Here is an 18,247-nt window from a genome sequence, read left to right as displayed (position 1 = left end):
ATCTTGCTCTTTTGAGAGGGTTTGAAGTTAAGACACATACACCCAATAAAAACAAAATACAGGGGGCCCCCTGTATCTGCGGATCGCTATCTGCAAATTTGTTGCTCCACACATATGGACCTCAAGTATGGCCCACCAATGCAAGTTCCTCCCTCTCCTCTGGAGGGTCCTCTGAGCCCAGCAGAAGCCACACACAGATATCCACGGTCTCTGTCAGGCTCAAACTGAGCCCAGCAACCTCAGGTTTCTCTGTGAAACCAGAAATGACATTTTAAATGCCTTATTAAAAACATCACTTCCGGTTTCACGGAGAAACCAGAAGTTGGGTTTTTCAAATTGTTGGGCAGTCTGAGCCTGGCAGAGGCCATGGATGGACATCCATAGCCTCTGCTAGGCTCAAAGGACCGTCTGGAGGCAAGAGCTCCCCTTGGCTGTGGAGGTTTGGGGGGAGGCGTTCACCCATATCTGTAGTTTTACATAATCTGTGGACATGAAGGCATGCCTGTACAGTCGTCCCCCCCCCCCCCGTGGTTGGAGGACAGATAAAGGGTCCATTCACTGAGCTGTTTTCCTGCCAAGGGTCCAGAAAGATCCCAAAGCTTTGGAATATGGAAAGGGGGCTATAGCACAGTAGTTGGAAGGTCCCAGTCTGTCATCTTTGGCATCTCCAACTAAAAGGACGTTTCATAGTAAGTGATGAAAGGCCTCTCTCTGCCAGAGACCTTTGAAAACTGCTGCAAGTTGGGAATACGCAGTCTTGGGCTACATGACCAATGGACTGACTTGGTATAGGGCAGTGGTTTTCAAACTGGGGTGAGAGCCCTGGACAATTCTCCCTTGAGGGGTGGGGAGGAGGGGAAGGTGGAGATGCGATGCCCAGCACTGCATCTCTGATCGGGGTGCAGGGGCGTGCTGCAGCTCACCGCCACCTGCAGGACCCTTCTGGGAGAGTCTGGTCCCAACCTCAGCAGGGCTCCCCACGCAGTGCAGAGCCCTCTAGAAGGTGATCGCGACCACTTCTAGTTCTGCGCTGCATGGGGAGCCCTGCTGAGGTTGGGACCAGGCTTCCCCGACCCCTGGGAGGCTGCTGCAGGCGGTGATGAGTGGCAGGGTGCCCTTGCGCCCAGATCAGAGGCGTAATGCTGGGCATCGTGACTCCGCTTCCTCCCCCCGCTCGTGCTGCCTGCAGCAAAATCTTAGTGGTTCTCAAACTCTCCCTGAGAGTTTGAAAACCACTGTTATTGGGGTTATGTGCGTGTGTTAAAACTTACATAGGCATTTCCCCATATCCGGGGGAATAGGTTTCTACTGCTACTGTGGATACCCAAACCGCAGATAGCAGCGAACCCTATTCAGATCTCCCTCTTGCACTCATGGCTCACCTCTCTTTGCAAATGCTTTGCAAAAGGAAGATTTTTTTCTTCCTTTCACTTTGGAACAGGAAGCAGGTAGTGAAAACTGAGACTTGTAGTTGCTAGAGCGGTGTTTCTCAAACTGTGGGTTGTGAGCCAATTTCAGGTGGATCCCCATTCATTTCAATGTTTTATATTTAATATGTTAGACTTGATACTACCCTGGTATGTGACTGCATTTGGGGAAATGTTACAGACCTGTACTTTTAACAGGCTACTATGTATATTCTTTTAACAATGACAGTCAATGGGACATACTCCTGGGCAAGTATGGGTAGGATTGCAGCCTAGGATTGTTAAAAATTTTGCTGCTTAATGTCACTTCCGAAAATGACATCACTTCTGGTGGGTTCTGACAGATTCTTTCTAAAAAGTGGGTCCGTGTGCTAAATGTGTGAGAACTTCTGCTTTAGCAGCTAATGAATCTAGGTTCACGCTGTTTGCTTCCTGTTTGAAAGTGAAAGGAAGAAAAATCTCTCTTTTGCAAATGCAACGGGGGTGGGGAGATTTGAGAACCACAGATAAATTAAACTGGTGGTATGGGACCCGTGGATATGGGGGGATACTTGTGCTTTGCCTTTCTTCTCTACATGCAGGGACTGAAGGTGTCTTATGCTCAGAATTTAAACAACCAAGACAACCACAAACCATGAAACAAAACAATTTTTCCTTTAAAAAAAAAAATCAATGTGCTTCTGAACCATGGCAGAGTATCAAAACCAATAAACCAAACAGGTTTTTGATTACTTTGCAAAAGTAATAAGAGAAAAGATGAACTAAAACCCTGTCTGAATTTTTGTAAGCATTATGCAAATACCAGCAAAGCGGAAGTGTTCCTTCCTGATGTCATGTGGAAGGGAGTTTCACATGCTAGACGCCATACGGTTTGTTTTGAGGAGTAAAATGTCCAGAAGTCAGGTATGAGCTTCTAATGGAAAGCAAGCCCTTGCCCTCCATTGAAGAGGCTGCTTTTTTGCACACGGATGAAGTCTTTTTAAAATATTGTCTTGGCTTTCTAGGTAGTGTTGCTCTGAGTTATATTTGTTCAAAGCTTCGGCCACCAGGCGCTCTGTGACGTGGGTGGAAAAATCCTTTTGCTCATACAAATTCTGAATGCATCTCCAAAAGCTTTGCTGACTGTGTCAGGGAGAGGCAGAGATTCTCCAAATGCTGCTTTGAGGTCAAGTGCGGCAGGGGATATTTTTTTTAAAAGGGTGATGTTTGAATTGCATGAGGTTTATGTGGAAATGAATAGCCTCTCTGTTCAGGAAGGGAGTCTGCTGTTTTTTGGGCTCTTGGAAGTAACCTCTGAACCCCAATCCTATTCACGTTTACTCAGAATCAAGCCATACTGTGTTTAGGGGGGCTTAGTCTCCGTAAGTGAGCACAAGATTGCAGGCTGGGGGCAAGGGTTGCAAATGCCTCAGGCGGCACCCACTCCCCACACTGCTCCCTTGGGGGACACAGGCACTAAAAAAAAGAAAAACTTGTCAGGATTCAGCACTCCCAGAGCTCCTCAGCAGCCTGCCTGATCTGGGTCCAGTCAGCGCACAGCAGCTGGCTGTGTGCCCAGCAGGCACTGAGAGGGGCAGCATCCATGCCGCTAGGCAGGCATCCTGCAGAACAGGAGAGTATGTTTGCTTCCTGTTGTTCTTGGTATCTCTGCTAGGATGCTGCAGGCTGCTTGCCTAATTGTCTGGCTATAAGCTTTTAGCTTAAAGCATTTGTTCAAGCAACACATCTTATCACTTGGTTCAAATGTAATCTACATAAACAAAGGTTTATGCTGATTACATTTGACAAACTGCAGGTTGAGTGGGGGGCGGGGAAATCTGTGAATAACTAGATCTGCAGGTACCAGGGCATGCCCTACTCCATAAGTTCAGGCCATACACCAAAGCTACTTGAACAATCTCATATCTCAACTAAACATGGACAGATAGTTAAAGGTACAGCAGCAAAGGGATTGCCGTGACAAAATCATGGGTACTGTAACAGAGGCCACTTGTTGCCAAAGGGAGAATCCTTTGAAAATGTGGATTTGTTTGCAGACTTAATTGGAAGGTACAATTGATTGAATGGATCTTTTCAACCTTTCAAAAAAACAGACCAAAGCTAGATTGGCAATAATGTGGTTTATGAGATGGTGAAAGAGAGATGCATTGCTCTTGAAACAGTCTGGTTGCCCTGGGCACACTCAGCCGAGTTCAGGAACAAGCTGAGTTTTCTGTCTTTAGCTCTATGAAATGCCCCTTCATTGAAGAGAACAATAAGCAAATTCCAGAGCAGGTGAGGAATGTGAGGTTGTGCAAACTTTGGGGTTTTTGCCTCTAAAGAAAAGAGAACTCCTGTGGAAATGGTTTTGATCTTGTTTATGGGCTTGTTCTCGTTCATTGCATTACTTGAAAATGAAGATGGTGATATTGAAATGCCAAAAATCTGGGAGAAATGAGTTTTGTGATGGTTTTTTAAAAATTGTATTGTGCTGTTAATTTGTTTCACATACATATGTGCTGCTGCTGTTCCTCTTTCAAGAGAGTCTCTAGAGCTGCTCACAAAAACACAGTAAAAGCATTGATTGAAGACTATGTAATGTTTTAAAACCAGGATGGTGCAGTTGTTCGTCTGTTGGACTTGGACCTGGAAATTCTAGGTTCAAATCCTTGTTCAAGCATGAAGCTTCCTGGGTGACCTTGGTCCAGTCTCTCTCTCTCTCTCTCTCTCTCTCTCTCAGCCTCACCTACCTCACAGGGTTGTTGTGAGGGCAAAAGGTGGGGGAAGAATCATGTCCACCATCCTGAGCTCCTTGGAGAAAGGGTGGTTTAAAAAGGTGAAAAATACATCACCAAACCATGAGCAGTGGCACTTGTGCAAACAATTCATAAGTCATTAGTCAGTGAAGTAAGTCATGACACACAGTTTGAGAACCTCTAATGTAAACCTACAAGTAAACAAACAAAATGTGTACTGTACCTTTGGAAAGTAAATAGTTACAAAGTCATTTGTTTTAGTGACTGTGAAATGATGTAGTAAAAATATTAATTTTATTTTTTATTTTTACCCTAATGTGGGTGCATCTTAGGCATGGGGCCTAATTGACTTAAAGCTGGTCTTAAACCATTTCTGCCCAACGTTGTATATACTCCCCAGGGACCAAATGTGCACAACTGTGGGCCAGGCAGAAATGGATTAAGGAGCAGGACCATTCCCCATTGCAATGTGGAATTTATCACTGCCTAGATTAAGTTGGTCACTCTCTTGCCCTCTGCAGCAGTTAGATGTTATTAACCAGGAAGGGCAAGAGTCAAGCAAAGAAATGGCAGCTCGAGTCTCTCTGGCCATCTCGTCTGTATTCTCAAGTGGCACTAACAGGAATCCAACCAGACAAATGGAACCTGCTGGTTCTTTACCTGCAGTTGCCTCACTTCCAAGTACAAAAGTACTGGACTGATTTTCTTGTTTCCAATGCAAAGTGGTTTATAAACAGATCCTTAAAAGTTACTTTTCAACACAGCTTAATTGGGGGCTGTTGGAAATGTTACTCTGTTTGGTTGACTGGCTCTCCTACCTGAATGCAACTAAGCAGTTGGGTTTTGAAAGCTGTTATTTTCATGTAGCAAAACCTGTTTGCTCAGCAGGCTTCTGGGAAATGTAGCAAGGAAGGAAGATTCCAATATGGGCTGTGTGTGTGTGCTTTTAAATTGAATGCAGCCGGAAGCTGGAAGCTGGAGATCGTGTTCACAACTGCTGACAAATACCCCCTATGTAATCATTCCCAGTCATCTCCGGGATGTTGGTGAAAACAGCACAAAGATGAATTTAAAGAAACTGGGGACGGAGTGAACTGCCCCTAAAATGTAAATGGCTTCCAGACAGTGTTTTGTGTGGAGCCCTGAAACTGATGGGGTTCAGTCTCCTGAGGCTTGAACAGCTGATAAAGTGAAACTTTTTTTTTACTCTTAGGAGTTAGGTGGGTCCCAACAGAGTGCCATTTTAAAAAGTGGGTCCCTGTGCTAAGGGGTTCGGGACTATTGATCTATGGGGTTTTCTTACGAGCTGCCTTTCATTCCCCACAGATCCATTTCTCCAGTCAGCAGAGTTGTTTAGCAGTTTTTTCCTGAATGGTTCCATTTCAGGCTATAAGGGGTGGGAGCAGTTTTTTTTGTCTGCATGCTCCTGTGTTTTTTCACTTAAAAAAGAAACGCTTCCTGCACACAGAAAAATAACGTATAAGATAGCAGCACTCTCCCCATAGACTTGTTGATTATATGCAAAGCGTACCTTTTGGGTGGGGTGGATCACTGGATCTGCACCATAGGGCCCATCCAGAAAAGTTGATTCTGTTTGTTGTAGAAACTGGCCCCTTGGTCCTTATGTTGGGGCAGGCCTTGTTTGAGATGGAAAGGTAGCAGTTACGTTGTCATTGTGGGCCTGCAAAAGAGACTCATTTCTGGGTCTCTTCATTGCACATCAGTGGGAGTGATGTGTGGAGCATCGCTAACCATTTGGCATTCCGAGTCTTTCTGCTGTGAAACTGCAAGGGTCTCAGGGAACTGGCTGGGACTTCAAGGGTTGATTTATCTATTCTCAGGTCACTGATGCCACTAGATCGCCAGGGACAAATGTAATGCAGAAATTACAGCAGAATTATTTTCTGTGCATCTTGTGCTGGCAGGGGGATCATAACCTCTCAAAATACCTATTTCAGCACCCATGTTCGAAGAATTACTTGGCCTCAAGCGCCAGATGTTTGTTACAGTCAATCTTTTTTCATCATATGAGCTTAGTGCGAAGGGTTGGGTGAGCGGTTTTCAATATTTTTCTTCTCAGAGCTCACTGACCTCTATGGTCTTCTCCATGGCCTTCACTTCTTGTCCAATTTCCAGGAAATTCTTCCAGGTTCTGCATCTCTGTTTGTAGGACAACAGCAGTGATGAATTGTCTGTCCCTCTTCCTCCGCTGGCAGAGGGCCCCAGAACCTGGAAGACTTTTCTAGCGATTTTCAACCGCTGTGCTCCAAACTCCCATGGCACACCCGTGAACTTTTGTGGCACATCAATATGCTCCATCACACCAGTTGAAAATAGCTATAGGGTGCTGTAAAACATGAAATTTCTTATCCTGAAATAAACTTGTTGCTTTTGCCATGAAAGTAAATGTAGGGAATTGAGGAATCTGGAGATGCTGAGAAACTGAGGAAACTGGTCTGTATGGCCACATGGTATCTCACAGCCACCGATCTGGTGCCGTTTTCAGAATCCCAAGGACTTTGGAGTGACATTCTTTCTTTCTTTTTTTTTAAACCACCTTTAGAGCCAGTTTCTTTATTCAGCAAGATAAGTCTGGTTTGTAAATGTTAGAGTTCCTAAGGTCAGTGGTGGGATGTTGGCGTGCTGCCTAGCTCTACACAGGAGAGTCTTCAACACCCAGCTTTTACCAGTTCATTCCAAAATCTAAGTTCCGTAGCAGCTGAAGAGGAATGTGTAAGATACCAAACAGATGCATGCACTCTGCCATGACATTTCTGTACAGATTTAGCATCTTGAGAACCCAGTGCTGGCTTAAGGATAAGAAAAGGGTTTTGCAGATGTAAGTTTAAGAACATAAGAACAGCCCCACTGGATCAGGCCATAGGCCTATCTAGTCCAGCTTCCTGTATCTTACAGCGGCCCACCAAATGCCCCAGGGAGCATACCAGATAACAAGAGACCTGCATCCTGGTGTCCTCCCTTGCATCTGACATAACCCTTTTCTGGTTAGTACTTGGATGGGAGACCACCTGGGAATACTGGGTGCTGTAGGCTTATACCATAGTCTTTCGAGACTAAAGGTTGCCAACCATTTCTAAAATCAGGAGGTTGCACATACCCATTATGGCTTGTAACCTGTAATGGATTTTTCTTCCAGAAACTGGTCCAATCCCCTTTTAAAGGCATCTAGGCCAGATGCCGTCACCACATCCTGTGGCAAGGAGTTCCACAGACCAACCACATCCTGAGTAAAGAAATATTTTCTTTTGTCTGTCCTAACTCTCCCAACACTCAAGTTTAGTGGATGCCCCCTGGTTCTGGTGTTATGTGAGTGTGTAAAGAGCATGTCTCTATCCACTTTATCCTTCCCATGCATAATTATTAATTATTATTATTAACAGTATTTATATACTGCTTTTCAACTAAAAGTTCACAAAGCGGTTTACAGAGAAAAATCAAATAACTAAATGGCTCCTTGTTCCAAAAGGGCTCACAATCTAAAAGATGCAAATGAATACCAGCAGACAGCCACTAGAACAGACAGTGCTGGGGTGAGGTGGGCCAGTTACTCTCCCCCTGCTAAAAAGAGGAGCACCCACTTGAAAAAGTGCCTTTTGAAAATATAAGTTTTGAAACATAAGTTTGAAAATATAATCACAAAAATTGTACTCGGAGGAACAGAAAATGTTGCAGGCTCAAAATTGATTGACTTTTTGAAGCTTTATTGGTATAGTAAAATGTTTTTTTTTAGAGACCACCCCTTGCTTCTTGCATTTTGTGGTTAAGAAAACAAGATCGGTTTTGCAGGCCGAGTTGGAAAGTTTGTGTAGCCCAAGGTTCTGTTCCCAGCATTGCCCAGCAAGATGCATCTCGGAAGTCCTGAAGCCAAGAAGTTGTTTCCTCTTTTTTCTAAGGTGGGCCCAAAGCTCCCAATACCAAACTATAGTACAGCAACCGGTGAGCTGCAGGAGTTTGGAGCACAGCAGTTGAAAATGGCCAAAAACTCTTCCGGGCTCTGTTTCGAGGGCAACTGTCTGTAGTAACAAATTGTCTGTCCCTCTTCCACTGCTGGGCTAGGAAATATTTGTTTTTTGAAGAGATATAAGCAAAATTATGAGCAATTTTCTTGTTGTGTTTGGGTAAAAAAGTATGGAAACTGTTTTTAATGTTTCAAAAACTTTTCCCAATACACTTAAAATCAACTTATGACCCACTGGTGAGTCCCGATCCGCAGTTTGGGAAACATTCCTCTGTGGCAATCTAGAGAGAGAGAGATGTACAAAATGGGCTATAGAGCAGCTTAGATGGCGGTGCTACTTTAGAATTGGTTGCATTTTACAAGAAGTTGCAATTTGCATTTATGCTAGTTGGAGAGGAACATGAGTGCAGATCTATTGTGCAGTGCTGTACTGGCTCTCTTTCACCCACCTGCATCTCCAACAACCAGCACCTTGCTCCATCTTCAGAACAAATCAGGGAAGCAGTTTCTCTCAGGTGAAAATGTTGGAGTGGACAGACTACGCCTTCAGGACAGGTCAATGCAACTGTCCTTTAATTAGGATGTCTGTAATTTGGATGTCATTAACTTGGAAACTACCTATAAAGTAGGCCCTCAGTATCTGTGGTCTCCACATCTGTGGATTCCATCACCTGCAGACGCTGGGCCCACACCTGAGAGGGTCTCTAGGATGTCACTGGAAGCCACTGGAACTAGAAGTGGCTTTCAGACGCATCCTGGAGGGCTTCTGAGGAAGCCTGTGGGGTGGGATGCAGCCACAGCATGGCCTTTGGAGGTCCTGGTGTGACCCTAATATGAATGAGCGTCATGACCCTGATCCACCTGTGGACTCCAGTATCCATGGATTTTGGTATCCACAGAGGACCTGGAATGGATCTCCCCATAGTAACTGAGGGCCTCCTGAATTTTCCCATGGATCAGCGGTGTATGTCGTTTTGGCCGACAGCTAGTTAGCCGACAATCATACCTTCCATAATGCTGCTTCCTTTAGCTATGATTGGCTTGTCCTGGCGCAATGATTTATTATTCCAGGCCAATCAGCACCCATTTCCTGCCTCTTCTTAGCAACATCTCGAAGAACACAGTTTCAGACAGGGTTGATGGTAGGCACAGCACCCTTTGAGGTCTTCCTACTTTATTGCAGCCTCTTTCAGCCAGATGCCTCTTGCATTCTGGCTCATGGGGTGGGAATGTGTTGTGCTTCCACAGTTGCTTGTCCCCAGCATTTGGCGCTCAGCTGTGTTCTCTCTTCCTGAACGTGAAGTTTCCATGTAGCGAACATGGGTAATAAATTCTGAATAATATTTATAAGGAAGTGCAGCTTGTCAGCCCACTGTACTTTGAAATCCACAGTGGTTATAATTAAAAATTGTACACAAGCTTGTTAATTGTGTGCAGCTGACAGGCAGATCATGTGATCATGAGATGTTCCCCAGTTATGGCAAAATTTGTTCGAGCAGAACTTATCACTTGGAATTTATTGGGTTGTCTTGCAGAATTCTGTTTCACTGGTAACTCTGAGGCAGAGAAGACCTGACCATGTAGCAGAGATGTCTCCCATCGAAGCAAGAGATGTTTTCTTCTGGGGTTTGTTATCATTAATGAAGATGGAACCAGAGCCCTAATGTAGACTTGGTGCAACCTCAGCCTTAAAAGCGGCACAAGTGTTTGTCGGAGGAAGTACCTCTTTCTAGCTGGCAGTGTTTGCCAGCCTTCAAAATGGTTTGGGAGGTTGCATTTCATAAACTTCCTAGATCAGCAGAAACCAGCATTGTTGTTGTCTTTTGATTTTCAAAACGCCAGGGCAGGAAGAGAAGGGAACTGGCTTTCTAAGGCCTGGTTACTGGAAGATACAGTTTAAACTTTAGATGCACCACCATCTGTGATTGGAATCTTTTACCCTTGCTTAAGTTGAAAGTAATTGGGTGCAAACATGTTGATTGACATTCCTCCTTCCCAAATGTATTCATACTGATGTTCCAGCAAAGAAGACTGGTGGGGGGTGTGGGTGGTTATGTCACTAGCAAACCTAACTTTGGAAAACATGACTTGGTCTTATCTCCTAGAGGGGAAGGAAGAGTCATCAGGCTGGTTGGAAAGGAGTGATGTGGCCCACAGTTGAGAAATGAGGCTCTGTTGTGCGCATTGCAGGGTCTTGTAAAGAGCCCAGTTTGGAGAACTGGGTGGAAGTGCATTGCTCTCCAAGACAACTAGGCCCCAACAGAGCTCTCATTTGTATATGCCACCTCAAATGGTGGTCTGGATGAAACGATGAAATGGCGACCCATTTAGCTGTCTGAACAGGGAACCTGGTTTTGCAGTGGAGCCATTTTCTCGGTCCCTTCTTTTCTTGCCCCTTGAGGAGTACAGTACAGGAGTACAGGAGTAAGAGCTGTTCAGGGATTTAGCATAGCTGTGATTAGGCTGCAGTGCACCACCTCCCTGCCCCAACTTTGGTACCTCTAGCAAAACGGACAGTCTCCCCTCCAATCGCATGCAATTTTAGAAGTTCAGGCTCCATCTATCTCACTCAAGTCCGTGGGGTGCGAGTGTGTGTGTCTGTGTGTGCTTAAGCCATTTCTGCCCAACACTGCATATACGCAACAGGGATCAAATGTGTATACCTGTGGCCTGGGCAGAAATGGGTAAAGTAAGAGTCATTGCTAGGATTGCTGGATCAGATCCACTTGAGATTTTTGAGCAGGACCTAGTGAGGCCACAAGCCCCCCCCCCATGGCAAATGGGAAAAAAATCTGGTAAATGAGGGGGAGCCTAAGATGTGAATTCCCAAGAAAATAGGGAGAAAAACTAGGAACACTTGCTTCCTAATTTTTTTTTTTGCACTGAAGAGCATTTATTATGATTAAGACTATTTATGTACTGCTTTTCAACAGAAAGTAATTCACAGAGTGGTTTGCATAGCAAAGTCAATAAGTGTTCTAAATTTGCTGATTTTGCTAAGCACCACCCCTGAAGATACTGAATTATGTGGCTAATGAAATCAGTGGGGGTCTGCATGCTACCACAATTGCACTTACCTGAGGGTTGAGCTCGGCCTTCCAGAGGTATCTCCTGGCCTGCTCAGAAGCCTCCCAAATGTTTCTGAAAGGCACTTTTGGTTTTTTCAGCAAACAGGAAGAGCCAAAAGTGTCCAAGAGGCCTTCTGAGGTGCAAAGGGGCTGTACGCTACCTCCCTGGGCCTCAGAAGGCCTCCAGGATGCGACTGGAAGGCACTTCCAGCCGTGAGGTTCTCTAGCCATGTTTTGGCAACTGTAGATATTCAAATCTGCGGCTACAGAGCCCACGCGTAAGGAAGACCCACTGTAGTGGGTGAAGGAGAACAGAAGGAAGGAAGGAGTAAATTCAAGAAGGAATGAGTGTTGGCAAATACAGTTGTTGACAGCTTCATTCAGTTGGGGATAAAAACCAGCCAAAGATTTCATGAAGGGTTAGGCTGTGGGTGGAAGGGGTGATGGTGTCCAAGGGGTCAAGTCTGTCGTTCAGTGAGTAGAGCATATGCTTTGCCTGCAGGGTTTTTCTGTCTGTAACCCTGGATAGCTACTGGTTGGGGTAGAAAATGCAGAGCTTATTGGACCAATGGCGGGACTCCACATAAGGCAGCTTTGTGTGTTTAGGCATACATTAAGTGAACATGGCAATCCTGAGGGCATGTGCTCTCCCTGGGCGCATTGGCCAATGCAGTTAACTGGGGCAACTTTGCATGCCTGACATTCTGCAACAAGCTCCACAGATTCTGTACACAAGGTGGTACCTTTTAATTGCAACACCTTCAAAAGGTTGCCAAGAAAGAACCAAGCATGCAAAAAACATCCTGTGATCAGCTGCGCTGTGCATTGTGAATGGCACAGTGGTTTGTGCAGGGAGCTGAGAGCACATATGTAATTCTTGATGATCTTGCTCAGTGGTGGCTTCCAGCCATACTTGGTCTTCAAAATGCCACAAGACATTTTTTGGTGTGTGTCTGTGTGAATTTGCTTTCTTGACAAGTAACTCAAGGCTGCTTACACTCAAACAACAGAACACACTAGCCATAGTGAAACACAATAATATGCAGAACTATAGAACCAGCAGTTCCAACAAGGGAAGTCGAAGAGTACAGTGAGCCCTTGATATCCTTGAGGGATCTGTTCCAGGACCTCCTGTGAATACTGAATTCTGCAAATAATTCAATCTGCGAAGTGGGGAGCCCTCAGAACACCACCTGGATGCAACTGGGACACTTCTGGTTGTGTCCAGGAGGAGCTCTGAGGGCCTCCACCCACGGGCGGCATCTGTGGGTATTCAGATCCACGGATGCCAAGCCCAGGGAAAAAGAGGGCCCCCTGTAAGACCTTTCTTAGGATCAGTAACCTCCAAAGCAGTGAGCAGGTTTGGAGTTCCCCAGAATGCTTCTTCAGCCAAATGGTGGGGGTGCAGGAAGAGAAGGTGGGTGTGATGGCAAAATCTTCTTTACCCTGACTTAGGTTGGCTAGGAGTGAGATTTCTTGTGAATGAAGGGTGGGAGGCTAGTCCCCACCCCCATGTTTTCAAAATCTAAAAATAGAAGTTTTTCAGGTGTGTCACCAGCACTTATTGGAACATACATCAGAGCACCAGAGTTGACAGACACATGCTAGACCAGGAAGCAGTGCTGCCCCCAAGAACTTGCTATTGTCTCCATTTTTAAAAAAGTTATAATTTTATTTTAAAATATCAAAAATTAACATGTACAAACTCAAAATATTAGAAATAAAAAAATAAGAATAAAAATGAAAATAAAAACAGATTTTGAAAGTTGGGTGATAAATGCGGTCCTGTTGTGGCACCTTGTGGGGGTTGTAGAAGCAGTTCTCATGTTTGTTTCGGGGAGCTTGGCTTGCCCATTCTCCTGGCTGAATGAGCTGAATATTGGAACCTTGAGGACACCTGCTTTCATTTTTCAAGTGTGTATTATCTCTGTGAAGATAGTAGCTGGTGGAAAAATACTCCAGATTCAAATGCAACGGTGACCTACCTGGGCGAATGAAAGCCTCACGACCCATGCAATGAAGCACGGGCACACAAGGAAGTTATACTTGGGTGTGATGTGAGTTGAGAGTTGCATATACAAGAATTGTTCAGTAGCTGTGGGGATATATTCCTGCCCCCCGTGGATACCGAAAACTACTGATAAAAGCAAACTCTACAGAAAGGGGTTCACAAATCCCCCCCCCCATTGCTCAAATGACTTACTAGCTTCTGATTGCTGTTGCTGTCTCCTGTGGGGGGTTGTGAACTGTGGATAAGCAGATCATAAGAACAGCCCCACTGGATCAGGCCATAAGCCCATCTAATATAAGCCCATATAATAAAGAGAAACACTGGATTCTTAGCGCATGTTGGGGAGGTGATCTGTCCAAACATCTGCATCACATGGTGGAATTTCTAGGAACATGGTGATGTGAGCATTGATTGTGGTTTAGATGAAGAGTTTGTGGTTTGTGGAATGGAAATAGTGTTCTATAACAGTGGTGTGATGGTTTCTGATTCCAAGTTAATCCCATCTAGTTACTCACTGGGTAGTACATTACGGAAGATCATACTCCTTTTTTCCCCCCCTCACCTCTGTCTTAATTTTCCACAGTAATTATGTGAACTACTAACTTATTTCTGCTGTAGCTTAATAAGGACCTAACAGGGTTAGAATTTGAGGGAAGACCTATAGGAGGCAGTGCCCATGACTTCTGGGTTCTCCCCACCACCATCAACTACAGGGAGATAAGGGATTTTTAAGGGGCTTATTATCTCCCTGTAGTCAGCAGCAGTGGGGAGAACCTGGAAGTGATGGGAGCTGTCCCCTTTAGGGTGGGGTGGATTTTTCAAACATGGTACCTGAGGGTCATGACCTCCACATTGGGAACCACTGTGCTGTTAGAAGAAAATGGTGGTAATGAAATAAAAACACATAACACCGTTTTCTGCACTTCTAACTTTGAGAAACAGCAAAAAATAAAACAATTTTCTCCCACCTCTAGTATCTGAACCAGAAGCTGAGAAATGGTAAATGAGTGTCTGGCAAGGCCTATCAAGTCCTCCAGCTGGAATAGGCAGTGCTTTGGGGCTAAGTTGGCTGGTAGAAAATAGCGCTTTGGCCTCCTTTGAGGAAGAGTATGACTGTAAGCATAGTAGGAGAAGTGCCTGTTCACAGTGATGTTGCCTCCTTGGAAGGCAGGGTTCCCTGATTGTATTCCAAGGGTCTCCACACAATGCAAATTAACAGAGCTGCAAAGCACCATGTGGACCTGTAATGAGCTTGCATAATTGCCCGTTACTATCAGTATGCTCCTTACAATACAATTCCTCTGACTCAAAATCTGACCCTTTAGACCGCTCTAGGAAAAACTGCATAAGCAGAGACAAGCTGCAGTAGCTGCTGATCACAAGCTGTACTTTGGAAGAGGGAAGTAAGAAGGAGAGAAGCCCCGCTAAATCAGGTCAAGGGCCCATGCTGTCCAGCTTCCTGTGTCTCATAATGGCTCAGCAGATGCCTCAGGGAGCACCACAAGGGAATAAGAAACCCTGTTGTCATTCCCTTGCACCTGACATTCAGAGATGGGCTATCTCCAAAACCTGGAGGTTGCCAAAAGTAATCATAGCTATGATGGACTTTCCTCCATCAATCTGTCCAGTCCCCTTTTACTGGTATCTAGACCAGTATTGAGACGTATTGAGAACAAAACAGCTAATATTGTAATGCCGTTGTACAAATCGATGGTAAGGCCACAACTGGAGTCCAGTTCTGGTCGCCACATCTCAAAAAGGACATAGTGGAAATGGAAAAGGTGCAAAAGAGAGCGAGTAAGATGATTACTGGGCTGGGGCACCTTCCTTATGAGGAAAGGCTATGACTTTGGGCCTCTTCAGCCTAGAAAAGAGGCGCCTGAGGGGGGACATGATTGAGACATACAAAATTATGCAAGGGATGGACAGAGTGGATAGAGAGATGCTCTTTATGCTCTCACATAACACCAGAACCAGGGGACATCCACTCAAATTGAGTGTTGGGAGAGTTAGGACAGACAAAATAAAATATTTTTTTACTCAGCGTGTGGTTGGTCTGTGGAACTCCTTGCCACAGGATGTGGTGACGGCATCTAGCCTGGACGCCTCTAAAAGGGGATTGGACAAGTTTCTGGAGGAAAAATCCATTACGGGTTACAAGCCATGATGTGCATGTGCAACCTCCTGATTTTAGAAATGGGCTATGTCAGAATGCCAGATGCAGATCTCTTGTTATCTGGTGTGCTCCCTGGGGCATTTGGTGGGCCGCTGTGAGATACAGGAAGCTGGACTAGATGGGCCTATGGCCTGATCCAGTGGGGCTGTTCTTATGACCACGTGCAACCACAACATCCAGTGACAAGGAATTCCGCAGATTAATTATATGCTGGGTGAAGAAATATTTCCTTTTGTCTGATGGAAGAGTCAGGACAGTCAAAGTTCGTGGATATCTCCTGGTTTTGGTGTTGTGTGAGAGGAAACACCCCTCTCTGTATACCCCACACTCAGGAGGAGCAACTTATTACTTATAAGAAAAAAATGCACGCTTCCACTTCACCCCAATGCCTAGCCAATACAGGATATTTAGAGCTGCTTAAGTTGAAATCTTCTTCCATTTGTATGATGGCTATGAAGGTACTAGTTTGAGCCCCAAACACCATCTTCTGAAGGATCCAAGACCTCTCTGATCTTCAGAGTATGTGGGGGACAGGTTCTCCCTTGGTTCTGGGAGAACTATTCAGATGCAGCAAGAATCAGTTCCTCCCACAAAGCTGCCCATTGAGCCCCTGCAAGATTAATTGGAAGGAGGCAATTTTGTAGCAATCAGCCTCAGCTGGGCTAGTTACCTCTACCACAACTCATGGGTGGCTGTGATTCAATTCTTCAGTCGATCTGCTGTAGACAGAGCAGAATTTCCAGAAGACCTTGCCCCCCCCCCATATGTCCTTGCTCTGGGCTTGCCTGCTTTCCATCATTCTCTGCTGGGGAGGGTTAATGTTGCCATGGTTTTGAATGGTTTAACATAGACCTAATGTAGCTATTTACTACAAAGGGAGGCAGCAGAGTCACCCTGAGACAGGCCTGTTATATTTCTGCATGGGTCACTGCATTTGACTGGTCTCTTTCCAGATGAAAGGCTTGTCAAGAACAGCAACTCATGCAGAGACATAGGAGGTGGGCTCCACCAAGTCCATAATTCTTATGCGTGTACATCAAAAGTGTTCCCTTTCAGATGTAGGAATTTAATTCAGGAAAATGTGTGTCTTGTTGTTTAGTATTCTGTTCTTTGTCCAGGGAGGTCAGAACAACTTGTGGTTTCCAGGTCATCTCCCAGACATGGAGGGGCCTCCTTAGCTTAAGCAGTGGTAGGGTTGCATCATGTGCCCTCAGACCATCCTCTGAATTATTGACTGAGGTTTCCCATTTCTTGTGCCTGCAGGCGGGTTCGCTATCGTGTTTCTGGTGAGGACCAGCAATGGGATGAAATGTGCCCTCAAGCGAATGTATGTCAACAATGAACATGACCTACAAGTCTGCAAACGGGAGATTCAGATCATGGTAAGCCAATGCGGCACCTGAGAATTCTTGCGCGGTAGAAAATGTTGTTTAGATAGTGTTGCATGAATTGAAAAGTTACTTGTTTGGCAGACCTGCTGGGAATAGAAAACCGTTGCTATTAGAATTGCAGCAAAGCCATCTAAGATTTTAAATCATTGCAGTCTTCAGCTACTGCTTAAATTGTATATCAAGGAAGCAGGACCAGCGGATTCCAGTGGTACGGAACAACATGCAAGGAGGTGTGGAGACTGGAGAGATATTTGGGCTTGGAAAGTAGCTACATATCTAAAGAGAGTGAGGAGAAGCCTGAAGAGAACAATCGATGGGCCCTCGGTATCCGCAGGCAATGCATTCCAGGACCCCCCCCCCCCCACAGATGACATAATTCGGTGGATAATGAAATCCGCATGGGGGCGCTGCAATTACCTGGGGGTTGCGCATGGCCTCTCCACGCCTCAGAACACCTCCTGGGCGGGTCTTGGAGGTGTTCCGAGGTCCTCCAGCTGTCTCAGTATCCACAGATACTCAAATCTGCAGGTGCTAAGCCCGTGGATAAGGAGGGTCCACCCTAGTTAGATATGCCACCTGCAGAAATTCTACAAAAGAATAATTCACCTTGGGATTTGGGAAGGGATGTAGATTTTGCTGGTTGTGGCATGTGAAAAAGCGGACCCGTTTTTTCCTCTCTTCTTCAGCGGGATCTCGCTGGGCACAAAAACATTGTTGGCTACATCGACTCCAGTATAAACTCAGTGAGCAGTGGAGATGTATGGGAAGTTCTGATCCTCATGGATTTTTGCCGAGGTGCGTGAACATCCACACAATTCTGAGATGGTTGGTGGTGGTGATTACTTTGAAGAATATTCTGCTTTTCAACAATAACAAAAATGTCAGCAAAGCTGTTTATGTAGTAAAATGAACAAATGCATGGTTCCTGATCCAGCAGAGCTCATGGTCTAAGAAAGAGGCAGAAGAAACCCCAGCAAACAGACTTTGGGAAAGGCACTGTGCTGGGGGGAATAGGGACAGTTCAACTTGAAAGACTGGTCTACAGCAAATACTTGTGTATCTGTGTGCCTGTGTAACATCCAAATTAAAACGAATAAGCAAATTAGTGGTTTTGGTAAATCATGAAATACTACTCAAATGTTTTATCCAAGATGCAACACCAAAGATTCAAGCCCTGTAGGTCAAGCCACCTTCTGACAGGCACTGATTCGGTCTTTTTTTTTTTAAATGGTCTAAAAGAGAGAGGCAAGGAATCTCTTATCAACTTGCAACTGTTGCACAACTAAAGAAATGTTGGTTGTTAGATCAAATGAGTTTGAAGTGATAAACTAAATTGGCATAAATGTGCATAGAACTGAGACAGTTTCTGAAACAGAAAAGCAAGCCTCTATCTTTTGCATAATGCTTGCAGATGTTGCATCAGGTTGTCCTCTTAAAAAAGGCTTTCCCTCCTTTGTGAG

At 45.1% G+C, this 18,247-nt stretch overlaps 1 protein-coding gene across 10 annotated transcripts in view; it reads left to right on the top strand.

The window, feature by feature from the left end:
- Window positions 1–18,247, top strand: part of AAK1 (AP2 associated kinase 1) — a 106,556-nt gene that overhangs the window by 19,868 nt on the left and 68,441 nt on the right. For all 10 annotated transcript variants that reach the window (XM_066639159.1, XM_066639158.1, XM_066639157.1 and 7 more), the window contains exons 3-4: window positions 16,660–16,778; window positions 17,474–17,582. In XM_066639159.1, coding sequence (XP_066495256.1) covers window positions 16,660–16,778; window positions 17,474–17,582 — 228 coding nt within the window. The remainder of the gene's footprint in view (window positions 1–16,659; window positions 16,779–17,473; window positions 17,583–18,247) is intronic.

Source organism: Tiliqua scincoides, chromosome 11 (assembly GCF_035046505.1).
Source record: "Tiliqua scincoides isolate rTilSci1 chromosome 11, rTilSci1.hap2, whole genome shotgun sequence".
In the NCBI taxonomy this organism is placed as follows: Eukaryota; Metazoa; Chordata; class Lepidosauria; order Squamata; family Scincidae; genus Tiliqua; species Tiliqua scincoides.
Note: the sequence above shows the minus strand (reverse complement) of the source record. Positions and strands in the feature narration are given on the sequence as shown.